The 26,994-nt window shown below is 55.8% G+C and overlaps 1 protein-coding gene across 1 annotated transcript in view; it reads left to right on the top strand.

Annotated features, from left to right (window-relative positions):
* The first annotated feature begins 5,732 nt into the window (after nt 1–5,732).
* Twist2 (twist family bHLH transcription factor 2) overlaps nt 5,733–26,994 on the top strand; it is a 40,753-nt gene continuing 19,491 nt past the window's right edge. Inside the window, exon 1 of the mRNA XM_046457006.2 lies at nt 5,733–6,493. Within this exon, the coding sequence (XP_046312962.1) occupies nt 5,976–6,458 (483 nt within the window). The 5' untranslated portion in view covers nt 5,733–5,975 and the 3' untranslated portion in view covers nt 6,459–6,493. The remainder of the gene's footprint in view (nt 6,494–26,994) is intronic.

The raw sequence follows: 26,994 nt of genomic DNA, 5'->3' as shown, positions 1-26,994 counted from the left end.
AGGACCCAGCTCCTGCTGCTCATTTGTATCCCCTTTCTGCCCTATTTGCAGACCTGCTGTGACTGGTCGTGTAAATATTTTTTTCTTGGGTGGTAAAACAGCATTTAAGTGGCTTGCCTTTCTGTGCTTGCCAGAGCCACGCTAGAGGATCTGGTCTACCACCCCCACAGCAGGGCTGGCCCCTGGTATGCTCTGTGCCCTGAGTTAGTGGGACCTGTAGCACCCACGTCCATTCCTAACCAGTTAGTTAGTCTCCACTCTCCATCTGGAATGTTCCACAGAGGGAGCATTTTCCGCATAGCTACTCCTCTACTTGAGGCATATTCAGTAAGAAAGGTTGGTGCTTAACTCTTTTCCTTCATTCGCCAGTTCTCAAAACCATGAGTCAATTTCCTAGCAACAGCAAAAAGTTACCATTAAGATTTTTATCTGATTACCATGAGAACCTGCAGATTTTACTGTTGGACGCGTTCCATCTGGGCAGTTACTCTTCGCGTAGATGCTCAGCACCCCCCATCTCTTTGTGTCTCTCCTGGTCCTTCCGACGTGACCCCGTAGGCACTGACCTCCGCCCTGCCCTCCCCGAGGAGACAGCCGGGGTTTGTCTGGTTCAGACCTGGCCCCAGACCTTAAGCCAACCATTTCCTCCAGGCGAGAGTGGGAGCCCCACCAGCAGCGAGGTCAATGTTCAAGGTCTGCTCAGGGATCAAGACCAGGAAATCACTGTTTAATAGAAAGTGCATCCTGAGTCTAGATGGATGAGCCAACACACTTAGAATTACATTTTTACTTATTTTATGTTTGTATCCATTTTCCTTGAGCCGAAAAATCTTAATTCCCAAAGACATGGACAAAATTACTTAGCTTACGACATAGTCTCAGAACAACTAAAACTATTTCACCTCTTTTGCAGCCACTTCTGCCTTGGGAGGGCACCCGCGAGGGTCTAGATTAAGTGACAGTGCTTTAAAGCTATCTTGCAGTATTCCTATAAGTACATTTGAATTTGATTTTGACTTTTTAGGGATTCCTACTTTTTTCTTTAAATTTTGAACTAGTTTGTTCTAGTTATGTAAAATATCCCTATGGTTCCAAAGCCAAACCCACAAAACAAAGGAGCCAGCCTCAGTTCCAAACCCCTACACCCTATTCTTTCTCCCGCTGCTTAATGTCTGCTTTGATCTTTCCATTGTTAATTTTCACTGAAATCTGATAAACATTGCAAATTTAAAAATCAAATGAGTTTGTTGCAAGAGCAACTTTGATCGGATTAAAGACATGAATGTGTGTGCCCAAGGCTATTGCTTGTCCCACATTGCAAGTGGCTGTCAGTGAGGTCAAGAAATCCATGTGGTGTGGGGGACCCTGGTATTGGCCCTGCTGACCAGGCTGTCCCCATCAGGTTCCATTACAGCATAGCACCCATGCTGGCTAGTTCAGCAGGAGGTGACTTGTTGGAGGACAGGAGGGAACCTTCTATGGAGTCGCACTGATCTCAGTCCTGCTGTGGAATGGGAGATACTGCCTTGTGCATCAGGAAAATGGTGATTCTGGACCCACTCGGGGTGGAGGAGCTTCCCTCTCCAGGAAACGGGCACCCATGCCATCTGGCCAGTAGACACACAGTGCAGGATGCCGGCCCCCAGAAGACCAAACAGCTCTGCCCTGGGGCTTGCCAAGGGCAGCTCCCCTCCCCCTTTCCACATGCCCAAGAGTGCCTCTCCCAGATCAGGGCTGCCAGGGCCCAGGGAAATCATCCTGAGCTTCCATCCACTGCAATTCAGGAAGAAAGGGGGAAAGAAGGATGGACAGGAGGCTGGGGCCTGGGCACGGGGGCGGGGATTGCTGTTAAATACTTGTGATGGCAACATGAGTGGTATGATGACAGGACCCCAAGGTGAAGTCATGTCGTGTGTCCCGAGTGAACTCTGGGGGACATTTCAAGATGATTTATTTCAGGTGAGTCTTGCCTGCATGTGATGTGGGCCCTGGACACTAGGTTCTCGCCCTGGGTGAGTGCAGCTCCATCCTGCCGCTGCTCCTGCTGGGATTTAGGCAGGGGATTGGCTCTGGGTTTTGACTTCCAGAAAGTGTTCTGAGGCTTGTCACCAGGAATAAGTTGTATTGTACACCAGACTTGAGGAACATCTTCATTCTTAAGCCCTGAGTTTTAGGATTGAAGACGGTTGCCTTTTCAGCCATGGTCCCCCCACTGGTGGCTTTATGGCCCAGGGAGCACAAAGCATTGCAGAAATAGAGGTGGGAGTATAAGGCCAGGAGCTGTTTGTCCACGCAGAAACGTGTCTCCCACATTCAGCAAAGCAACACAGGGACCCCTGCTATTAATACAGACATGCTACAACTTCCGCACGATTCTCGAGATTCTCCACTCCTGGAACTTGGGGCTCCTGAAAAGAGTGGGCCACATTCACTGTCACTGGATCTAAATAGAACAACTTCAGATGAAGGTGCTCCGATGCCTGTTGTGCACGTGTAGCGGGTGCTGGGTCTGTGGGGGACTACTGCTAACAGGGAAGCAGAAGAAGGTGCCTCGCTGAGGACGTGCTGCTTGGGGTCCATCATTAGCAGCCTCTAGACACCTTTATCTAGAGGACTGATTCTGTCACAGGAGTGCAGGCTTCTGTCATCAGCTCGAGCTTTGCAAAGTTCTAAGCTCAAGAGGAGATAACAGCCCACCAGATCATTGGGGAATGCACACTGGAGCCTTGTAAAATACCTGACTTACGTCTCTTGGCTCCATCGAGAGCCTCATACAGCTAAACCAGGCAGCGTCTGCTGGAGAGCACGGGAGCACTCACCTGGGCAGGTGTTTTGACCAAAGGTAGCAGCAGTGGTATTTGAATGGATAAACATGTGGTTTTACATAGCTCCTGAGGTTTGTAATTATTTTTCTGATTTGATAACTACATATTTTATTATCCTCATTAAACCCAAGGGCCATGTAATCCTGTCCTAGTATTGAAGACTGTCCCTCAGTGACAACTCAAACAGTGTCACATTTTAGCACAGCAAAATCAATGCCAAGTGAATAGCTGTCAAGTTCACATGAAAACATGCCAGCTCCTCTCCCTGCTGCTCTAAGGACGACAGGCAACAGGGGGATCTTTCAGAATAACAGATCATTTTTTTAGAAAGTCCCATGAAATAAAGTACTTATTTGAATACATGATTTTCCACACACAATAAAGAATAAATATACCAAGAAGTACATTTCCTCCTGAGTCCTCACTGAATGGCATTCCACACAGGTCAGAGTGAGCCTGGGTGTCCTGCTATAGATGTTCTCGTACAAGCACAGTTTTGGGCTCAGGTTATTAATACATCAGTTTTATTAGCCTCATCTTGGTTTTTAAAAGAAAAAATCCAAACTACATCAATAACATGAGTATCGTTTCCTACATTCATTACTTTTTCCTTTGCATTCCAACTCCGCCAACCCAGGAACAGGACTGAGCACGACCTCCCCTTCCCCACTGCTGGTGGCCTCCGAGGTACTCCTGAATGTCACGGCCTCATTTACTTAGGGAAGTGGTCCTTGGTGTCCAGGTAAGGACCTTGAGGAGCTAACCAGCAGCAGACAAAAGGCATTCTAAAATCCCCCAAGGAAGGCTTTCCCCACCTGCTCACCACCATCCCAAACTCATGTTGTAATTTGCTGAAGTATTTAAATCTAGAAAAGATGGGACACTGAAGGTGACCAAGAGTTGAGCTGAGCTTCTGGCTGTGAAAGTTGCAAGGGTCCACTGACATCTCAGAGGGAATCCTCCACATCCGTGTCCCCAGGCAAAAGAGAGCCCCAACCTGTTCTGAGCTCTCTCTCGAAGGCACCCTGGCCTCTGTCCTGCGGGCAGGGAGACCCCTCAGCTGCTCAGGATTCTGGGCTGGGCTGCTTTCCTTTCCTCTAAACTCTGCCTGGTGCAGCTGGAGGAGAAAGAGAGACAGAGAGCAGCACACAGAGGCCGAAGGTGGGGGTGGGGCGGGGGCGTGCCCAGCAGACCACAAGCGCAGCTCTTCTTGAAAATGCCTTCAGTCTGGAGCGGGGAAGGTGCACCCAGCTGACTTCGCCCAGGCAGACCCTGTGGCTCCTGGGATTCCCCAGCCTGAGCCGCAAGGTGGTTGTTAAGGAGTAGCAAGTCCCTGCCCTGGGGCTCTGAGCCAGCGGGGAGAGAGGCCAGCTGTGGAAGGGGCAGGCCCTTTCCATCCTCAGGGAGGCTGTCCCCAGCATGGGACGCTGGGGACTTGGCTGCAGCTCTTTTGTTCCTCAATTTTTTATTTGAAAAAATTGTAAAGAAAGGGAGGAGGAAAGCTACTTTGCTGGTCTGGATGAGCTGTGGAGTGGAGGAAAGAGTGCCATCAGGCCGGGTGGGGCTGGGTGGGCTACTGTAGAAGGACCCTTTAGTCAGGGGATGGTGAAACCCTGGGTCTCCAAGAATCTGCAAATAGCGCTGTATGAGGGCCTGCTCTCCACAGAGCGCCGCCTTCTTTGAGGACTGTGGAGGAAGACGTCCTTACGCTGCCGGAACCCTGGCCCTTGGAGAGGGGTGCAAAGGGCCTGCCAGAGCCCTCCACAGGTTCCCTTCTGCTGGTCTCAGCCCGCGGGCCCCACCTCGCGGCCCGCTGCCTGTCCCCAGGACCGGCCTAGGCCGAGCACTCATCAGCCCGGGTTCAACTTCAATAAAAAGGCCCCGTCTGCCCCGGATCACGCGGCTCGCCTGACAGCCCCTCTTAGGCCCGGGCCTAATTGAGCCCGGGTCACCTGGGAATAGGTTCAAAGGCCTCGACGCTGTAAACCACCTCCAGGCCCCGAGCCAGAGGGCCGGCGAACAAAGAGACCCCGAACCACTTCAAAAGCGCTGGCGCTCGGCATCCAGATGGCGCGGGGCCGGGGTCCACGGTGTCGCCCTCCGAGGCAGAGCCCCCAAGCTCCGCAGCTCTGCGCTCTCCTACTCAGAGCTGCCCCATGGCGCCGGCGTAGGGGACGCTGGGCCCTGGCGGCCCGCGCAGCTCCCAGAGCGTCCTCTGGCCGACAGGCGAAGTGGAGGGAGAGAGCGGAGGCAGGGCGGGTCAGGCAGGCCGGGCGGGCGCCCCAAGCAGCGCCCAGCACCGTGCCAAGACCCGGTGGGCCGCGGCGGCGGCACCGCGCACACAGGAGACATTCGCTGTGGCGCTCAAATGCTAAAACATTTAAGGGGAAAGCTCGGGAAGACGTCGGGGACTGGGCTCCTCAGCAATCGGGGTAAGAAACGGTCCCCAACACGTGGACTGGCCCTGGCGGATGGCGTCTCCAGGGATCCTGAAGTTCGGTCCGTGGGGGTGGGCTTCTCTGCGGACACCCGAGTGTCCGCACCGCCCCGGTGAGCTCCGCTCTTTCCAGGCCCCAGTGTGTGGACCGCGGCGAGGACTCGCTGCGCGCCTGGGGGCAGCTAAGACAACTGGAATCTGGGCTCCCCACAGGCTCCGGGTGCGTCCTCACGTCCCTGGAGCGCATCTGGGGTGGGACTTGCCCCCTGAGCCTCTCACGGAACTCTGCGACCCAGCAGGGCGGATCTCCACGGTAAGGGGCAGACAAAGCCAGGCCTGGCTGGGCCTAAGGCTCAGGGAGGCTGACGGGCGGTCGAAGGGGATGCCGGCAGCTTTCAGGGAGGAAAAACGGCAAAACTGAAAGTGCCGCGCCGGGGGGCGGGGGCGGCCGGCGAAGGCCCCAGTACTCGTCCTGCCCCCGGCCATGGTGGCCAATCAGCGCGCCGCTGTTGCTCCTGACAGCTATTTAGCAACCCAGCCGGGCTAGAGTTTCCAAAAAAGTTAGAATAACTTCCTCTCCCGGAGACCTCGGTTTTGCACAAACCGGCCCGAAATCAGAGCCTTTCCAGCAACCCGAGAGCGTGTGCTCAGCGGCCGCGGGCTTGGCCAGCGGCGCCCGGCGCCTCCAGCCCCACGCGCGCCGGGCGGGCGTCATGGAGGAGGGCTCCAGCTCGCCCGTGTCCCCCGTGGACAGCTTGGGCACCAGCGAGGAGGAGCTCGAGCGGCAGCCAAAGCGCTTCGGCCGGAAGCGGCGCTACAGCAAGAAGTCAAGCGAAGATGGCAGCCCGACCCCGGGCAAGCGCGGCAAGAAGGGCAGCCCGAGCGCGCAGTCCTTCGAGGAGCTCCAGAGCCAGCGCATCCTGGCCAACGTGCGCGAGCGCCAGCGCACCCAGTCGCTCAATGAGGCCTTCGCTGCACTGCGCAAGATCATCCCCACGCTGCCCTCGGACAAGCTCAGCAAGATCCAGACGCTCAAGCTGGCCGCCAGGTACATAGACTTCCTCTACCAGGTCCTGCAGAGCGACGAGATGGACAATAAGATGACCAGCTGCAGCTACGTGGCCCACGAGCGCCTCAGCTACGCCTTCTCCGTGTGGCGCATGGAAGGCGCGTGGTCCATGTCCGCCTCCCACTAGCGCCGCGCCACCCACCTCCGGACCGGCGCACCAGGGTAGGTGCTGTGCGCGCGATTGGGCGCCCTCCGTTGCAGGGGCGGGCGGGCCGACCCCAGGGTGTCTGGGGCCTGAGCATCCCTCCTAGTGGAGGCCCGGCGGGCCGCGGCAGGGCGAATAGGGTGCGCTTTCTCTCCTAAAGATGGATGAGGGGCAGCCCGGCAGTTTCTAAGACCCAGAGGCACCCTGGAGGCCTTTTGCAAAGCGTGTCAGTTGGGGACCCACAGACTGGTGACTTCCAGCAAGGTCCAGGAGTACCTAGAGGAACTCTTGCATTTCCCATTCTTGGTGGTGTGTGTGGATGTCTGTGGATGACTGTAGGGGAGACTCTCCTAGGACCCGTCAGGGCAGGGAGATGGTGATCCTTTCCACCCCTCCGAGCCAGGGTGGCCAGGGGAGCTGCTGAGAGAGTCGTGTCGGACTTGTTGCTCTGCCCTTGTCGGATGGAGCGGGCAGAGTGCGCTCTTCGTGCGGACACTCAGAACTCGCTGGCTGCTCCTACAGGGAGTCCTGGCCTGCGCTTTGGGTGGCCCGTCCAGTGGGTGCAGAGATGCGGGCCTGAGGCACTGGGGTTTACCCTCAGTGGACAGGAGGACGCTGTCCTGCGCTTGCGCCTCGGGTGTCAGAGGGGCGCAGAGCGGAAGACAGGCTCTATCCTGGAGCACAGGAGACCCGGCCTAGCGCGCAGAGCGGAGGGTGGAGCAGACCTGGCGGCTGAGAACGCACGCCCGGCCGCGGATATGCAGGTGGAGGGGAGCTAAGAGCTGGGAGCCTCGGGGTCCGACCTTGAAATTTGGAAAGGAGGGCAGGGGATCCGTCTGTGTGGGTCCAGCGTACTGACCCGCAGGCAGGCGCTGGGGCTCCAGGCTGGGAGATGATGGGTCTGGGGGAAAAGAGGCAGTGTGCGCCGGGCCCTGCGGGGGAGAAGACCACCGAGATTCGGGGCAAAGACTCAGGTCTGGTTTCCTATGGAAGAGCGCTCAGGGCCCCCGCATCCGCTCCTTCTCACCAGACACCTACCCAGTCCCGTCGACAGATTCCAGCCGCGGAGGCGCCGTCCTCTCGCCGAGGCTGTGAGGCAGTGGGCACCTCTTCCCAGGGCCTTCGGCGGCGGTGGAGAGGGATCAGGATCTCTTCTTGCCGGGGGCGAGGTGGGGACGGAGAACGCGTTGAAAACCTTCTCACCTAATATGTTTTAATTTTCCGTCTTTGTGATACTTTTATAAAAGTCTCTGCTTCACCCAGAAAGAATTAAGACAAATCTAGAGCGGGTCATCCATTCTCCCAAAAGTATCCATTTCTTTTTCATGTGGTTTTGTAATATCAGCGGGGGTCCTGCTGTGGCAACAAAAGGGTCCAACTGCTGCAGGTTGGGTTTCTTTCTTTTTCCTTTTTCTTTTATTTCTGCATCACTGAAAATTTTCTTGACAAAATAGCCCCCTAAGACAATGACAGTTTTATCGTTTTAAAGAAGAATTTTTAACAGAGAATAACTGTGGGAATCTTCTGTCTTTGTCAAAAACAGATGGAAACTGTCTCAATCGCCTATTTCTCTAGGAATGAAAGTTTGGATTGGCCAAGTACTAAATGCTACAGAAGGATAATACATTAATTCTGGTTTTTGTTGCCTAAATTATGCGCTTTCATTAGTGACTTCCATTTACCCTTTATACCATCCGCAGTTTACACCACATCTGAAATAAGAAGAGACAGATGAGGAATGTCATCCTTTAAACACGCACACACACACACACAATCACACAGCTTTGTTTAAGGAGAATGTCAACAGCTTTATCCTTAAGACTACCCTCCAAAAATTACTGAAAAAAAAAATGCCAGGAGATACTGTCCCAATGAAAAATTCTGCAGGAACATTTAAAATTTATTTAAAAAATAATCTCACTCTGTAAAACGTAAGAGAGTCAATCACAGACCACAATTAAATATTAGATAAACACAAAGCGCAATACCTGTGATTAATAAATGAAAACTGTTAAAGGCTTGTTTGGACAAAAAGCCCTTCATGTATTAGATAACACACTTAGTTGGAGAGCAACCGATCTTTATGTGGGCATGTTTATTTTTTATATAATTGAATGTAATGGCTAAGGCAGATAAAGCCCGCTCTTTGCATAGTTGATACTGCGTACAAGAGGAGAGAAGGGTACAAGGAACCGTCTGAATCCTGCCTGCTTATCACCAGCAGGCGAGGCAACAGCTCCCTCCTCTCTCTCTCCTTTTTTTTTAAAACTCATTTTCTCTTTCAGCATACTCAGTACTAATTTGTTTGACTTCTGGAAATGTTGTTCAGTGGCGTGTGATTTATTTGTAATATTTCCAAGAAGCATTTATTACATGTATCAGCAAAACGTGTCTGGATATTTCCATACTTGGTAGGTGATCTTATGTCTAGTGAGAGATTTTCACGCACAGGAAGGCTGTGTGACCAACAGCAGGAGCAACAAAAGCCGAGGATGGGAGGCTCTGCAGGTGCTCCCCTTCACCTCTCTCCTGCTGGTGTTGCCCAGTCAGCTGGACTCAGGTAATTGAAAAGTCCCCAAAGGAGTGCTGAGCGTTCTGGTGAAATGCCTGAGGCTCTGAGAGGGTCAGAGCGCCTGGCTTGGAGGCGCGTGGAGGCCACCACTACTTACCAGGCGGAATGCGCTTGTTCTCTCTCCGCTTCCTCGTCTTCTCTTACCTTCTGCTGAGTCAGACTTGGCAGGCTCATTGCTTTTCCTTTCTGACAAGTCTTCTCCTTTGGAGAAAGCACCCGATCCTCTTACCACCCAATACACGAGAGCCTGCCTTGCCCCTCAAACTTGGCTTTCTGGAGATGCTTGTTGACTCCTGTATTGGGGATGCCAGCTGGTCTCAAAAGAAATTGAATTCCCTGTGGAGAAGAATGGAAATGCAGATCCCAGTGGAGCTTTGGACTGGGAAGAAGTGGAGGGCACGGCCGGCCGAGCTGCTTGGGACATGAGCAGTGAGGTGGGAGGAAGGATCGGCCTCCACTGGGTGCTTCCTGGCCCCTTAAATATCAGTAGTTGTTTTTCCAGTCTGGTGTCAAGGAAGTCTTGCTACTTACACCTCTGGCCGAGTGGGAGCTCTGGGGACGGGACCTGTGGGTGGCCGTTTGAGGCCATTTGAAATAGAAACCTTTATTGAGGTTTTTCTGAAAACACCTATTTTTCTGACACATCATGAGCCTGAAAGAACTGCTCTTGTCGGCCTTGCTCGCCCGTGTCCCGAGTTGCCGGCATGGATGCCGGATTCCTTTTGCCTGGCAGAAAGATCATAAAGTAAACTCCTTCGGTGAGGAGTACTGTAATGCATAACTTGAGTTTAAATCAGGGCTTTAAAAAAAAAACACAAATATTTTAATAAGACAATTTTAAAGGCTGAGCTTTTATGACAGTTTTTGAGCTGAGTATTTATATCAATCTATTCTCACTGGTGTCTTTAAGAACCCTGGGCATGGAGGCTGGAATGTCTGTTTATGTTTGTGTCTTTCCTGGGAAAGGATAAATGTGCTGCAAAAAGCAAACCAAAAGCAAAGCTCTCTGCTAGCAAAGAGTTCACAAAAGAGGCCATAAAATTCAAAGAAGAGATGGATAAGTCACTGTAGCCAAGAAATGGAGAGAGCAATAAAGAAGAAACAGGATCTGAGAGACACACACATGGGTGTTTTTAAAGTAAAGCCAAGACGAAACACTGAAATCAGAAACTGCTGGAAAAGATGTTCCACGTGGTCACCTGAGTCTGCACGTGTGCTGAGAACGCATAGAACTAAGCACGCATGCACACGCACGTGCACACGCGGGACCGTGGCACCTGAGCAAGTTCTGGGGAGTGTATCAGTGGGTGGGACCTTGTGCTCTCGTGTGGCAAGATGTTGTGAAGAGGGAAGGGGTGTCTACATTAATTTATCAGTAGCCTCATGAGAATCCACAACTATCTCAAAATTAACATTTTTAGAAAAAATATTCCATAAAATTTTAAAACTGTATTTAAATGAGCAAATTTCACAAAGAACTGTTACGGTGCTTTATTTAAGAGTAATTAACTAAAAATCTACTTTAAGCAAAATTTCATGCTTTTTTCCCTGATAGCATTTGCATACATAACTATACATCTCTTCAAAATGTGGGAACTCTTGATGTATTTTCAATAAATAATCCATTAGAAGTGATTTCTTACATTCTTAAGCAAGGAGTGGCATCCCAGAAACATGGAAGAAGAGGCACTGATTCCAACAGGAATACGTTTGTTCCTATTCCAATAGAGGAAGTATTCCGCAAACACAGTGGGGAAATACTCACCTGGAACTGATATACATTTTATTTTAGGGTATTAAACCTGTGTTCACTTTTGTCAAGTACACACAAAATTCTAAAGCAAATGGTGTGTAAAAAAATAATTCTCCAAGTAGCGTAGAGATTGAAGTTTTTGTACTTGGAGTCGCACAAGGTGAGAGGGAGAGGGCAGGGTGCGTGGCAGGGAGAAAGAGAACAGGCCCCGACCTCAGTCCCAGGAACATATTCTGCATCTCTGCCCAGTAGTGAGCCTTTGAATGTGTCTTAACGGAACGTTTGCTTTGGAACGGGAACAGTGACAGTGACAATGTGAGTTTCATGCTGATGTAAACTGAGGCACAATGGATTTCTTTTCTTCAGCGATTACTGACGGTTGTCACATCAAAGGGAGACTTGGATCTGAAACTGGAAAAGCCAGCACATAACTTTATTCCAACAGGAGGGAAATCTTTAGTGGTTAGTTGAAGAGTCCTTTGAACCCAAGCCGTGTTGACATGCTTAGGACGTCTGTGTCACTTCAGCTGCGGCTCCGCTGTTTGGAGTAGGTGAGGATCCTGTGATTCCCAGTGGGACGGACATGGTTTTGAGAGGGCTGCGGCTGCTGCTTAGGGACCCTCCCTCTGCCGTTGACGGGAGGAGGCAAGGCTCTGGATACCCAGGTGCTCCTGTGGAGCTGCGGCTTCCTTCTCACACCCCAAGAGCACTGACTTTAAAAGTGGAGAGACTCCTCCTTTGGTGCAGTGTCTTCGCATCTGTTACTTAAGCTCAGGGCAGGGCTGAGCCCAGGGCTTCCAGCTATCAGAGTCACTGTTGTGAGAAGGGCTTCTGTCTGTCTGCTCACAGCTGGCCTTCAACGTGGCTGCCAGGGTCTATCTTTGGGGGAGAAATAGTCCAGTTGGTTGCATTGCCTGCATTAGATTCCTGTTTATCACAGTTTAATTGGACAGCAAGTTTGTGTTTGTGGATGTGTAGGTCTGGGGTGTCACCGACAGGAGGATTTGGACAGATCCCCTGGTTTTTATTAACCCTTTGACTGTGACCAAGTGTTAAGACTTGCCCCAGCCCGGGGCTGAAGTTGGTGTGTGGTCACAGCCTGAGCCTTCCTGCAGCACCAAGCAGGGTGGCTCAGAGAGGGGAACAGGCAGGGTTTCGCCTTTTGCTGTGAGAGGGCAGAAAGGGCAGGGAGAGGGCAGGGCCCGGGGTCCTTGTGCTGCCTGCAGTGGAGAAGGCAGTGCCCAGAGTGCCCGTGGTTATGCTGTTCTCTGTCGCTACACAGACAAAAGCCCCCAGCCTTCCGTTACCTCCCTGTGACGGGTCCTGTTCTGCAGGCTCCAGAGAGCGCCTGCTTCTGAGGCAGGTGTGGGCTCCTTGCGGGGTGGCTCATAAAACAAGCAGACTCCCTGGAAGGCAACTCTACTGAGGGTTTCCAGGCCTGGCTCTGCTGTGTGCAGGGTGTTTCTTTGTGTCTCACTCTGATTTAACATGCTGTAGCGGACATGTGGGGCAGGCAGCATTTCCTTGCTATCTCAGATCTAGCAACAAATTTTCCCTTAGTTTCTGTCCAGATGATCTGGTTTGAGGGGCATGCAGAGGAGTCAGAAGCCCAAGGCTAGTTTCATCTTTGACTCTCTGACCTGGGGGTGGAAGAGCCTGCCCCTGTCATTTACTCCCTGACTCCAAGGTGGGGCGTGAGCCAGGCCAGCTACTGCAGGTGGCAAAATCACACTTCTGAGTCTCTTCTGGTAAGCACACGTGAATTTTTTTTTTTAAATTTAATATTCAGTTTTAGTTTTTGGCAGACACAACATCTTTATTTGTATGTGGTGCTAAGGATCGAACCCAGTGCCGCACGCATGCCAGGTGCGCTACCGCTTGAGCCACATCCCCAGTCCTAGGCACATGAATTTTAAATCTCATTCCTAATGATTTTGTCTTAATAAGTAAACAGTAAGGTCATCCTTGTTTCTTTGGGAGATGCCTGGGTGGCTGGGATGAGAGGGGGTAAGGCTGCTGTTTCTGTCTCAGGTTGGGCATCCGCGTGGCTCTGTGTCCAGCAGCGGAACCTCCTGACGTCAAGTCCTCATGAATCGCAGGCTGCGCGTGCACTGGTTCCCTGCTGGCCCAGACGCTCAGTGTGGGCCCAGCCTCGAGCGTCCTGTCTCCTGGGTGTGATCCTCTGTGTTGTTCCAGGGCTGGTGACTGTCTTCTTCGGCCGCGTTGTCCCCCCGTCCCCAGCCCAGCCCAGTCTGTCTCATGGGTTTGCTGCTTCTTCTCTGGGACAGCATCTGTTCGAACATTAATCTCAGAGGACCACATGAGGTTTCCCACCCCCAAAGCCCACAGTCAGGTCCCCAGAGCAGCATGAGGGACAGACACCTCCCAAGGGTCCTCAGTGCTCTGCCAGCTCTCTGAGACACAGAGGGGTGCACCCCATGCCCCCACCTGTGTCCCCGGCCACTGCTCTCCTTAGATGTCTTCACCACTGTTTTCTAGAAAATTTGTCATTTATCCTAGAGCAAAAATACAGTGAACCAACATCTGTGTCCCGAGAAGCCTGACGTGCCCTGTGTGTAGATTTGTCCCTTGTGAAATGACTGGCTTAGACTATGCCAAATCTGCAGGGACTTGGGTGACCTGCCAGAGCTGCCCAGGGCTGGAGTCTGTGGTGCTCTCGGGTGGGGCTGGGGTTGCCGCGTGGCCTCTCTGTGTGTCCACCGGGAGCCGCGAGCAGGCCGCCATGTGGGGCAGGTTGCGGCCGGGCGTCCCAGCAGTGCATGTCCTCGGACTCTGGTCTGGACCGTCTCCTGACAGCAGAGATGGTGCTGTAGTCGGGAGGCAAGCGGAAGATGAGCGGGCACGGTTCCTCTGCCCCTCCCGATGCCCCAGAGCCCTCCTCACGTGTTTTGTTGCTTTTCAAGGTGGAAACTTTGTGCTGTTCCGGGGTTGGATGGTTTCGCCTCCTCGAGAGTCCCAGCAACCCCGCACACGGTGGCCCGCTCTTCACGAAAAGAAGAGCTTTTTCAGGAACGGCAAAGCAAAAGAGAATATTGGGACACGAACAGGAAAAGTGATACAGGAAGAATTTCACAAGAATCTGGGGCACGGGGGGGGGGGGATTTGGGCCTCTTCCTAAGAAGCCAGCAGAGTGCAGGCTCGTGTGGGGCTGGGGGCCCCTCCGCTGCTGGCTGTGGAATCCCATCCTCTCTGCCCTCAGAGCTCCTCAGAGACCTAGAAGAGAAGAGTTTATCAGAACAAGCCTTCCCAGAAAAACCAGGCTTTGTAAAACTCCAACAGGGCCACCTCCATGCCGCTGCAGTGCTGCGCGGGCAGAGGCCAGGCGCGGGCAGAGGCCAGGCGCGGGCAGAGGCCAGGCGCGGGCAGAGGCCAGGCGCGGGCAGAGGCCAGGCACGGGCGGTTCAGCAAGGCCCTGCCACATCCGTCTCCCATCTGCTCCCAGACTTCAATGCTGCCTGTGACGGGGCATCCAAGAGACCACTGCAGTGCCTGCCTCTGAGGACCCTGCCAGGATCATAGGGGCCTCAGGTGCCAGAGAAGGCAAAAAGTCCCTGGAGCTGGGTGGGCAGGGAGGGCATCCAGGAGGAGGGTGCCGAGTGGCCCGGGCTGCTCAAGGGAGCTGCAGATCCCCTCCTGATGGTGGAGGAAGAGGAGGGACCCCGTGAGCTGCCCTGGAGCTGCTGGGCACAGTCCCCTCTGGTGGCTCAGTGTCTGAGTGTGAGCCCAGCCTGACTGGGCCCTACTCAGGCTCAGTGTCCACCAAGGCCAACGAGAGGTCAGAGTCACTTTAAAAGCCTCCTGGATCTGAGGTGGCTTCCAGAAGATTGTGCCCAGCCATGGCTGAGGTTTGTGGAGGAAACGGAACCAGCTCTGCTCCGAGGGCTAAGCCAGCGCCGGGGTCGGGCGGCACGGCCCGCAGAACGCAGGACTCCTGAGGGGGCCAGACGTGCCCTCGGCAGCGGGCAGCACACCGTGCGGGTTCAGGGACGCCTGGGCGGGCGGCTGGGGCCTGCAGTTTTCTGAAACTTGCGAGTATTGTTCAGTGGTCATTACATAACCCCAGTGTTTCTGACCAAGGAGGAAAGGGAAAGCGCGGGGCGGGAGGGCGCTCCTGGCCGCCGCCGCTCGCTCGGGGCGCCTGCTCCCGCCCCCCTCACTCCAGCCTCTCTGTAAGGTTCTGAGAACATGTAAATGCTGCGGCTGCGTCCAATCAGCCTGACTCTTCACGATGGCTTTGGCCATTAATTTAAGTCACTGTTTCCAAATCAACCATGTGTGACCCTTCCCCAGAGTGAACATCTCTGACGTGGTATTTTTCTAATTTGAGAAATTTTAATTAGACAGAGACCAAAGTTCGTCGTCTCTGTAGGGGGCCCTTGGGAACCAGGCTGTGCTGGGCCAAACCCGCAGTCTGCGTCTGGGGTCAGGCCTGGGTAAGACCGCACTGCAGCCAGACGCGCAGAGAGCCCCCCCTGCTCTCGGCCCTGCATTCTCTGTGGGCCCAGGGAATGGCCTCTCTGGCTCTCAGCTTCCCGTCTGTTCAATGGTGGATTTCTAAGCACCGGGTGACCCCCGACACTGCTGTCCACGGACACCCAGAGCCTGAGGAGTGTGCAAACAACCACCTGTGCACGCTCACGGTAGCACTGCTCACCGCAGCCAGCGTGCAGACACGGCAGGGTCCCCGCTGAGGACCGACAGATCAGGGGTGCTCCATGCCCGAGAGAACAAGACTGGGCCACGAAGGGCAGCGCCCGTCCTGCTTCCTCATAGACAAGCCTCCAAACACTGTGCTAAGCTCAAAGCTAGTGGGAGACCAAGTCTTGTACGAGTCCACTCCTAGCAAGTGTCTGGAGTGTGACCTGCAAGGCTGGCAGCTGACTGGTGGCTGCCAGACGTTGGGGGCGAGAAGGGCAACAGGTGCGGCATCTCTGGAGTGACCACGAGCACTCAGGAACTCGACAGCAATAATGTTTTCACAAGAATGTAAAAGCACTTACTGAATCATATTCTACCAAATGGTTCAAATGATAAATTCTATATTATGAATACTTCTGCCACCACCACCAAAGATCTTTCTAAAAAATCCACTGACCCAGGCCGCAGGCGCCTCTGGTAACCCACAGGTCCTGAGGGTGAGGCAGGCCTTCAGCTTGGCCGCCTTCGAGTCAGTGCTCTTCAGCGACTCTCACCTCCCCTTTCTAACTCCGCCTCCCGACGGGTTCCTTAACGCACACACGCGCACACCAGCACCTCAAAGCTTGCCAACAGCACGCTGCTTCTTTGCGTGCCCGCTGGTTCCAGTGCCTGGCCGATGCCTCGGAGCCCCTTGGTGGCTGGCTGAGTTCTCATACTCCAGGGGGCGGGAGCTGAAGGACAGTGGCCCGAGGCTCCGTGCTGCTTGTGACCTACCTGCTGGACAAGAGCAGGGAGCATTTCCACGTCAGTGGTGGGGTGGCTAGGACCTGTCCTGCCTGCCTCAGTGACCGGGAGGACCCCTGGGGTGGCAGGGAGCGTCATCCACCCGTCACACCCAGCAGTGAGCTCTCCAGAGCCCAGCCTGTCCTTCCGGGGCTGAGATGGTCTTGGGCTGGTCCACGGGCTCAGAGACCATCCAGGGCTGGGGGCCATCACCACAGATGTGAGATTCCTGCTGTTCTTGTGTGTAGGTGCTGGTCCCAGAAGAGAGGGACCACAGAGGGTGGCACTAAGTCATTCTGGGTGAGTGGTTGGTTTTCTCTCTTTTCATCTTTTTCTTTTCTTCCTTCCCTGGTCCGTTAACCCTTCATATGCTCTTGATCCACCTGTGTCCCCAGGACATTGTCACAACCACCCTCAAAAGGGGCGGGCGAGGGGTTTGCTCTCAGCTTTCTTGGCCTAGATTCTACCCCATTTCTCTTCATCATCACCGCCTTGGTGGCACCATGCGATCAGGTGCCAAGGTGCCACAGAGGCCCAGTGGTAGCGTGGGCTGCAGGAGTGTTTGGATGTGCGAATCCAGACGGAGGCTCAGGAGCTCTCAGAGCAAGTCTCAGCGAATCGCGACGGGGTGAGCCAGCAGAGGAGAGCCTTCGGTTTGGGGTTGCCGTTCCCCATTCCTGGCCCTCTGCCCCCAGCTCAAAGAGAAGCCACCAGGGAGGGAAAGACAGAGAGGAAGCTGGTGGGAGGGCTGGAGAGGGGGGTGGCCTGGCTCCTGGCCTCTCCCCTGGCAAGCTGTGCAGACTGCTGGACCAGGCCTGGGCCTGGTCTCTCGGCCTCTACCCTTCCCGTGGCCTGGCTCCTCCCCTGCTGTGCGGCACAGAGCCTCCGGCAGAGCACGCAGCCCAGATCCGTTAGCTACTCACACGTCAGCACAGCACCCCGACTTTCCCTGGGGACCCTGCTCTGCTTTCTGACCACCTTTGCTCTCTCATAACTGAACCCGAGGCTCTGCCATGTCCTCCCACTGGCAGAGAGGACAGAAGGGGATTTCTATCCTGTGACATTCCCACTGTTTTTCAGAAACACCCTCCAGGGAGCGTGAGCTAAGTCGGTGCCTTGGGCTCAGAGTGCCCCTGCTCCCCTCTGTTCCCTGTTCCCAGTCCTTCTCCCTGTCCCCAAAGCCGGGACATTTGCCTCCACGGAACAAATAGCGAAGTCCTGCTTCCGGGCAGATCCCCGAGGCATGCATTAATTATGTCCCTTTGCGGTCCCATGGCTCTGTCCAGCACAGATGGTCACCGACAACTGTGGCCACACTGTGGACAGAATGCAGAAGCAGAACATGGACCACTGTCCTACAGGTCCTGACAGTGACCTCCGTGAATTGAGTGATGTGGGCTGATGTGGACTCTACTTCCGGTTTCCCCAGTATGGCGAGGACAAATCACCAAGGAAACAGTAACTCCAACCCAATTAAAATCTGAGCTTCTGTATGCTAAAATCCCATACTCTGAGACTTTTAATGAACTGGGAAGAAAGTGTTTGCAACCTATTTTACAGCAATAATTTTCATAGATAAAAGAGACCTGACATTTTTTTCAGAAGACGGTCACATAGTAGCCTACACAGGCAGAGAGTGTGAATTCACAAAAGAAGAGAATCGTTTGGCTATGAAACGTGAGAAGTGTTGAACTTAACAACAAAAACAAAACCGAAACAGGAGGACACTCTGTTACCCAGTGTTGAGGGCGGGGAGCCATCGTATCCCTGCCAGTAGGAAGATAAACTAAGACTTTCCTAAAAACACTTCCATAATAGATCAGAGAAGGTCTTAAATTGGAAGTGCCCCGTGAGTGGGCAGCTGCCTCCAGGAGGCCCCTGAAGTGAGTCTGGCAGGTCCAGCAACAGGGAAGCTCATTTCCACTCCCTGAGGTCAAGGGGGATTTGCAGTGTCCAGGAAGCGCTGTGTCCCCGCACTGGGGCCAGGCAGCAACTGCTGGAGGAGCAGGCCTCACCACGGGGCAGTGGCCACAGACCCGCCTCACCTGCTTCAGGTGGAAAGGGAAGGGCGGGTGCTTGCGGGGGTGGGGGCGGGTCCAGGAGGAACCGAACTGCCAGGGAGGGCTTCCTGTCTTCTCTGGGTGTCACTGCAGCTGCCTCCCTCATCTGTAGGGGACACGCCCAAGACCCCAGCCGATTCCTAGAACTGCGAGCTCCTAACCCCCCCCACACCATCTGTATTCCTGTGCCCAGGACAAGGGTATTTTATAAACCAGACACGGGAGGGCGTTACAACAATACACTTAGCAAAAACAAGGATGCATTGACATGAAGGTCGCCTGAATGTGGTCTCTCTCCCTTTCTCAGAACACAGGTAGCTCACCTCTTGGCCCACGGCACAGAGGGGTACCAAGGCGCAGAGTAGTATCATTGTCTAACCGCGATTGACTGCAGGTAACTGAACCGTGGAGACTGAAGTCCGGGATAAAGGACAACTACCATCTTTTCTAGATTTTTTACAAATGCCTTGCAAACGTTTGCAACTTGACAAGACAAACGCAGAGGTGGCCTGTGCATTTTAGAGGTGGAGGGGCACAGGCTCACGATAGTGCCCATCTCCAGGCCCACCTCCACCTGCACAAGTGCGCCCGAGAGCCCTGGAAGTGCCCCTGGAACTTTCACTCAGTGTCACACTCTGGATTCGCCTGAAGCAGCACAGGAGGGTGGCTCGGTGGCAGGGCACCTGTCAGCATGCGGAGGCCCTGGGTTGAAGCCCAGCACTGTAAAGAGAAGAAATGTCCTCACAGAGCATGCCCGGGCACCGTCTGCAGTCCTCTGCCGCATGCCCAGGCCCGGGCCTCCTGCGGGGCCTTTCCTGCCAAGGTAGGGGAATGTGTCGTCCAGAGGGTCCCAGCAGGGCCCGCTCAGCTCCCTGGTGGAACCTGTAGGCCCCCTTTGGCCACGAGGGCCATGCATCTTCCAGGTGCCCTTGCGATGGGAAACTGCTCAGGTGCAGGACTGAGCTGACCATCGCTCCCGGCACGTGCGTCCCGGCAGAACTCAGCGCCCTCCTTTGTCTGACTCTGACCCTCTGTGTCTGGGGACAGGTGTCCTTGATCATAAGCCAGTCCAGACCTGTGGAAGCCAGGGGTGAGAATGCAGTGAACTCACCAACTCTCGTCTTGACTGGAACCTGGAAGAGGTGCCTTCATGCCGACTCCCTGGCGGGAGCAGGAGAGGAGTCTCTCACCTTCTGCAGGGACCCTGTTGACTCTGCACTGGGGTAAAATGAAAGGCTTGCTCGGCGCCCCGGTCCCTGCCCCTGTGATGCTCAGAGAATGCTCAGGCCTGAGGAGAGGCTGGCCAGGCGCGGACCAGGCATCCTATGCGTGCCCTTCTCCAGGACCTGGTCGGGTCGGCTGTTTGCAGCCTCCTTCTCATGGAGTGAGTCACCAGCTGCGCCTCTCTAGGGGCTGGGGACCAACCCGGCTCTGCGTTTCCCACTTCCTTCAGATTCTTAGCCATAATCTAATTTCCGTTAGGCCTTGACTTCTTTCACACTCTGGGCAACATCTGACACATATTCTGGCAAGTTCTGGGACCATACTTGCCAAATGACCGAGTCCTTTTGAGAGTGATGCCTGACACATTTCTGGTGGGAGTGGCCAGAGGTGAGGGAGTCCCCAACACTCCAGGCCCCTCTTCTCGGCAGCCACCACAAACACACCGGCTCCGCTGATCTGCACGTCAGCCCCAGCTCCAGAGCACACAGGCCTTCTGCTGTGGAGACATCAAGAGACCAAGAGGTTAACAGCCCAGGGTCAGTCCCCACATCGGGCCTCCATGAATCAGAGCCGGCTGGGAGCAGGGGTGACTCAGAGCAGGGCTTTTTGTCTTTTGGCTGTGTGGATAAACAAAGCAGGAAAGTTTGAATGGGACGCCCTGCACACAGGAGGGAGGCGGGCTCCCAGCTCCAAGGGCGCCCACCCCACCCAGGGCAGGGCCCCTCTGGGGAGGGGAGAGGGAACAAAAGCTGGCCTCACTGGGTCCAAGCCGGCAGGACAGGGCAGAGAGGCTGGTGCCCAACGGGTGCTGCAGGCTGAGAAGATGGGGTGGGCAGTGTGCGGCCTCAGGTGCTCAGGGGAAGCCGACCACGGGGTCCCCCTGCGCTGTGGCCTGCCCAGGTCAGACTGCATGGACGGGGCAGGAACCACCCTGGGAAAGGCCCCTCCAGGATGCCCCCTTCCTTGAGCCTTGGGACCACTGAGGAGCAGAGGGCTCCTAAAGACAGGCACAGAGCTGTGAGGCTCCGGGGGCCTGGCTTCCCCCAGCTGGCCACAAGGTCCGGTGCACCCTGGTGGGGAGTGTTGGGGGAACCCGGTGAAGCGGCCCTTTTCTGCTGAGGGAAGTGTGCTGAGCAGCCGGACGTGAGGCTTGAGCATGGCAGGGCAGTGATTCACAGGAGGCCCCATGTCCCCAGCTCCGTGCACAAAGCAGGCAATGGGAAGGGCAGGAAGGGACCCAGGCAGTCTCTGCCTTAGCCCATTGTCTAAAGGTGACACTCCCTTGATGTGGAGCATGGCCAGCCTCGATTGAGGCACGTTGCTGTCTCAAACATCAGATAGCCATCCCCAACGGGGCAGGGGGCTCCCCGAGGGATGCAGATAGGACAGGTCCCAGCCACCTGGTAGCATTTCCTGTACTTTTACCAATTACTTCCAGGTGGCCAGGCTTGCACACCGCCGGGTGGAGGCTGGTCCCGCATCCTGGCCTCTGCTGGGACCCACCTGGGCAGGACAAGCAGGCGTCAGCCCAGGCATGGGAGGTTCCCGGTCTAGAAATGGGCAGAGAACCCTCACCTCCCCTCTTGGCCTGGCGTCCCCCGATGCCTGCACACCGAGCCCTAGAGAAGCCTGGCGTGTCACAGGTGGTCTGCTGTTACCTGCTGTGGCAGTATGCCCTCCTAAAGCCCTCACTTCCCTCGATGGCAGGCCGTGGAAATGTGTGGTGTCAATAAAGGGGCAGATTTCCATCCCTCAGTTGGTAGAGGACACTTCCCACGGCGTATGTCACATCCGCGTTTGTGATCAAGATGTCCATCTCAGGCAGGGGACATCCCGTTTCCGCAGCATCCTGCAGAGCCCAGCAGGGCACAGACAGGCCTGGTCCCTGGGCCCCACTCTTGCTGTTCTCGGAATAGTCAGCCAGGGTCCCTGTCCACACGCCACTCTATCACTTAAGCCGTCAGTGCAGTACCATGAGTCACATGCCCTGGGTGTCGGGCGTTACCTGGGCCTGCCAAGTGCCTGCTCCCTTACCCCCTCTACCCTGCGTGGCCCTCGGCCCTCCTGCTCTGCCTCTCAGTGGCAGCTGAGGCCTGGCTTCCAGCTCTGTGGTGCGCTCCTGGGCCAGGAGCGTGTCTGCCCCCTGCACAGCTGCTCTCTGGAGCAGGAGCTGGCATGGGCAGGTGCCAGGGACTGGAGGTGGGTGGGCAGACCCAAGGGCTTGCCACTCCAACATGACCGTCTGACGTTCCGTGTGTTTGAACTGCTGTGCCTCGGCAACACGGCCCCCCCACCCCTCCTTCTGCACCCGCCTTTGGGGCTGCCTCCCGGGGCAGACAGGTGCCATTCCTCCTGGTGACATTTGTGGTGGCTGTCCCCTGTTCCCTGGTCCCTAGAAATCCCCTAGTCACGGGTTGTCAGCCATAATGTCCCATAATGTCTGGTGGCCTCTCTGCCCACCACCTCTGAGCACCATCAGGACCATGTCTTGGCCACACCCAGCATGTCCTCTGTATGTGGGAGAATTTGTTGGGATGTGAAAATTCAGGGGTGGAGATCCCAGGGCCCTCTGTTCCCTACCAAGCACACAAGGAGATCGCGCAGCATTCAGGATGAGAAAGCATGTCCTGCCTGATTTATAACTCCCTGGCTGCTTCCAAGGAGAGCACAAGAGAGGGCCTCCTCTTCCAAGGGGCCTTGCCCATTCTACACACCAGTGACCATGGGAGGGTGGAGCCTGCAGAGGTGGAGGACCGCAGTCCCTAAGTTTCTCTCTGGGGGGGGGGCACAGTTGACCCAGCAGGGGGCAGTGTGTGGGGAGGTGAGACGTTTGGACCTGGGACAGCAGAGAGTGAGGCACTGTGGGAGGTGTGACATTATCTCCCCAGCCCCCTTTCTCACACATGGTCCTCAGCCAAACACAGCTTCTCAGCTGGCTTTGTGCATTGGTGGCTTCCAGGCTGTGGGCCCCACTCTGGGCAGTGTGGGCTGAGGGAGAGGCTATGGAGGGAGCGGCCGTGGCTGGGCACTCTTCCAGGCAGCAGAGTGCCCACCCGAGCCCTGCTTAGGCCTGGCACCAAAGGAGCCACCAGCTGATGTGCATCTGAAGGTCAGCTGCGTGTGCCGAGGGTAGCCGAGTGTCCCACACAGGCTGGCCACCAGGCATAGGGTGCATGTGACCTCCCACAACCAGGAACCAGAACGCAGTGCCCCATTCCTAAGGGTGAGCTGGGAGGGCAGGACGGAGGCTGTTAGCCTCCCCAAGGCCTGGCCGTCCTGAGAGGAAGACGCAGGGAAACCAGAAGGCAGGGCAGGGCCAGGTGGTGCCGGCACCAGAGGAGGCTCAGCAGAGGCTGCTGGGACACGGGGCCAGAGATGCTGGTCAGCATCAGAGGGCCGACCAGAGGAGACTGCGCAGGTGTGTGGAATGAGTGGGTGGTGGGAGAAACGGCCCGTGTGCAATGGAGTGCCCAGCCTGGGGAGATGGCCGGTATTCCTGAGTCACCAACGAAGACTGAGCCCCACGGACACCAGGCCCCAGGCCCCCTAGGGTCATCCGCCCAGCGCTGGGCTTCTTGCACACGTCTCTGCAGGCCCCCGTACCTTCTTGGGGTGGGGCTGGAGCTGGTGGCCTCTGGCCTCCAACCTTCCCACACCCAGAGTCACCCCATGGGCTCCGGTTCCCACTGGGCTTCCACCCATAGTTCGCAGTCAGGCAGGATTTGGAACCTAGAAGACACAAGCTGTCCTCTTTGCCATCTCCGTCACCACACCTAGGAGCACACTCCACCAGACCTGGATCTCCTCGACTGCACCCTGGGAAGCAGAGCCAAAGGGTGCCATTTGCCGGGTGGCCTTCAGGGAACACTGGCTGTGACTGTCTGTGGGGTGAGCCACGTTCTGAGGCTGGGGACCCTCCAGGATCACCCACATGTACCCAGTCATCGCTGGAGGGCACTGCTGGTGGGGGAGGGAGGCCCACACAGCACGGAGGGCACGTTCCCATGCTCAGCCAGGTGCAGCGCAAGGCTGGCAGCCACGACCCCACGTTCCAGCCAGGGGGCAGGTGATTGACGGCACTTTCTAGAGGCAGGACATGACCCAGAAGGGTCAACAGGCACCAGGCAGTGGACTGCGAGCCCGTCTGCACACAAGGACCCCAGGTGGTGCCTCTTTCCAGCCTGGAGTCTCCCGTGCTCAGGGAGGAGAAGGCTCACTGTCCAGTGTCCCAACCAGCTGTCTGATGTCCTATGACTCCAGTGGTTTGGGGGTGTCAGGGATAAAGAGGGAACAATCTCGGCAGCTCCACCTGGCCTTGGCTGAGTGATCAGGTGGGAGCGGCGCCCCTGGGGCTGGCCCTGAGGACTGAGTGGCCGAGTGGTAAGGAGGACCCTGTCACCTGCGGCAGTGGCTGCTATAGATGGGCACAGGGAAGATGGGCTTTGTTGTTTCCTTGCAGAGGACGAGGCTGCAGAGGACCCCACAGAGGGGGACACCAACCTGGGCCCGTCCAGAAGTGAGCCAGAGGGCTCGTGTGCACAGAGGAGTCCGTTCTGAGCGTGCGGGCATCTTAAGGAAGGGGCTTCACAAGATGGCTGCCACGGGGACGGAGCTTCATACTTCCAAAAAGAACAATCGGGATCTCTTGATGAGACTTTCAGGGGACCGTAGGAGACGCCAAGCCTGGGAACTTCCGTGCCCCGAAGGCCGCACCAGCCTGAAGGGGCAGCCACAGAGCAGAGAAAGTGCGGCAGTCGCCGGTCTGGTCAGGGGTCCACACCCAGAATGTGGAAGGCCTCCAAGAATTCAACAACAAAACGGTCACCTGAATTGTAAAAATGGGCCAGACTCGTAAGACGATTCTGCACAGAAGGCAGCAGGCCCACGGCAAGAGGCTGGCTCGATCTCACTCCTCCCTAGAGAAATGCAAGCCGGAGCCCCTCTCCCCCTCAGGATGGCCACCATCAAAACCAGCAGAACTTGCCAGGCATGGTGCACACCTGTGATCCCAGGGGCTCAGGAGGCTGAGGCAGGAGGATCGCGAGTTCAAAGCCAGCCTCAGCAAAAGCGAGGTGCTCAGCAACTCAGTAAGACCCTGTCTCTAAATAAAATACAAAATAGGGCTGGGGACGTGGCTCAGTGGTCAGGTGCCTCTGAGTTCAATTCCAGGTACACCCCCCCCCAAAAAAAAAAACCCAGCAGAACAAACAGCGAGTGTCAGGGAGGAGGACCTGGCCCGGGAGCCCAGGAGTTCCCAGGACAGTGGCAGACACCCAGGTGCCGACTTCAGGAGAACACTGGCTGGCTGTTGGAGTGACAGGGAGGCGTCTGGCAGGGAGAAAAGGTCCCACAGACACCAGTCCCTTTGGAAGACGCCAGGGTCACAGGCCTCCTCGACCTGCCTCTTCTTTTGCAAAGGAAGAACATTCAGTAACCAAATTGGACTCTCTGCGACCCAGAGAGGTGGGACCAGGGAGGAGTCGGTGCGAGACCAGGAGACCCACAGCAAGGGGTGGAGGGTGGCCCTTCAGATCCCCAGGCTCCGAACTCGATGGCACAGGACAGCATGAAGGGGTCCGCTTTGTACCCGAGCTGTGCTGCCTTGCACAGGGCGGTGTGGCTCCCTGAGTCCCTGCCCTCGCCCATCATTCGGGAGGATCGTGGCCTGAGTGAGTTCTGCGGGCTCAGAGTCCTGCCTTCCCACCAGCTGTTGCCCTCAGGATGCCACGGCCAGGGGCAGATCTGCAGCAAACTGTGCTCTTCCTTGATGACATGGGGCCAGGCGTTCAGAAGGGCCGGCCCCTGGTTTTGAGCAGAAGCCCCGCAGTGTCCGCATTCCCAGGCTGGGCGGGGTGGGCTGGATGGCAGGCCAGGAAGCGCTCCCAGTCTCCAGAGCCAGACAGGGCCACGTCCTCACTGCTTTCTTTCTGGCACCGAGACATCTCAGAACGTCCCTACAGGCCCACTTCCCAGACCTTCCAAAGACGAGTGGCCCGTGGCCCCGGTCTGCCCATCTGGGTGGCACCCCCAGGCTCAGGCCTAGGCCTTCTGCCCATGTGCACCTGGCTGGCCCTGTCCTCAGTGGGACACTGTGCATGTTCCCGGCTCCCTCCTGGGCCCCAGCGATCGCAGTGCCTCCCTCCTCCGCGCACCTGCACCCCCAGGCTTGTAACCCCTGTACCTGGGACTGTGTGCCCACCACTCCTAGCCCCATCTCACCAATCCTGAGTGATCTGCCTTCCAGTTCATGGGGACTGGACAGCTCCTGGATGTTTTTTTTAAATTATAAAATACACATAACATTAAATTTTGCCGCAGTCCGGCTGGGCAAAATAACCGGGAGGTGACAAGCAACTTGAAGGGTGAAGCGGGAACTGCTTTGTTGCGGGACAGCAGAGGTATATATACCTAAGTGATTACACCCAGCTTGACTCAATCAGCATCATCCAGACACAGCAGTCAGCCAGTAAGGAACCCCTCCATCTTAATGGCTCGGTGGCGTGGCCTCACAAATCACTCCTCCTGGCAAACTGCCAGGCGCCATCTTGACTTGATTCGCGGCCCCCAACACAATTTGCCATCCTGGCCACTCTGGTGCCCACGCCCACGGCACTGGGTACACCACACTGGTGCAGCCGTCACCACCATGGTTGCCAGAACTTCCGCAGTGGGCTCCCCCCGGGGGCACCCATCCTCATCCAGGTCTGTGGATGACTAAACGTAGGATGCATGATGAGGAGAACCAGATGCAGCCGGTCGAGGAGGCACTGGTCGGAGGCCTTGGGAGAACAAGGGCACGCGTTCAGCTTGAATCCGTTTTTTCTCTTGCCACCAGAAGACTCGGAACCACACAGAAAGCGTGGAATACGTTCACTGACATTCCTGCCTCTTGCGTGGCTTGATCCAACAGGGCAGCACTTCCGGTCAGTCACCTTCTGGGGCCACAGAGGGCACAGCTCTGCTGTTCTGCTGGGCATGAGACGTGATGGACACTTGGCCTCTCAAGGAGCCCAGACAGCAGAAGAGAGGGAAGGTCCAGCAGAGGAGAAGACAGCTTCCGAGACTCCTGTGCAGTGCTGCCCGCTGGGATAGACGCATTACTGTGCTTCCAGCAGCTCCCTCTCTGGGGGCATGGATTTGGCCAAAACATCAAAGAAGAGGAAATTTGAAAGTATATGTGACTCTGGCCAAGCCTCCTATACAGGGGTCCCTGTTACTCTGTTTCCCACGTGGCTGCAACAGGCTGTTTGTGTGGAAGTGTGCACAGCTCTGGCACCTGGTACCAGGGCCACCCTCCAGGGGGCTGGAAGTTCACCAAGACAGAGGAGCTGACAAAATGCTGAGCTGTGGATCCCTGATGAGGTCACAGGAGTGCCACCATCAGACCAGAAAAATGCCACAAGGCCCATCCATCACTCGGCTGAGTTTCTGGGGCTCACAGGTCTCTGCGTCTTTCTCCCCCATACT

Source organism: Marmota monax, unplaced genomic scaffold, assembly GCF_021218885.2.
Source record: "Marmota monax isolate L192 unplaced genomic scaffold, Marmota_monax_Labrador192_F-V1.1 WCK01_AAM20220418_F8-fsc00230, whole genome shotgun sequence".
Classification (NCBI taxonomy): Eukaryota; Metazoa; Chordata; class Mammalia; order Rodentia; family Sciuridae; genus Marmota; species Marmota monax.
This window is presented reverse-complemented; position numbering and strand designations above follow the sequence as displayed.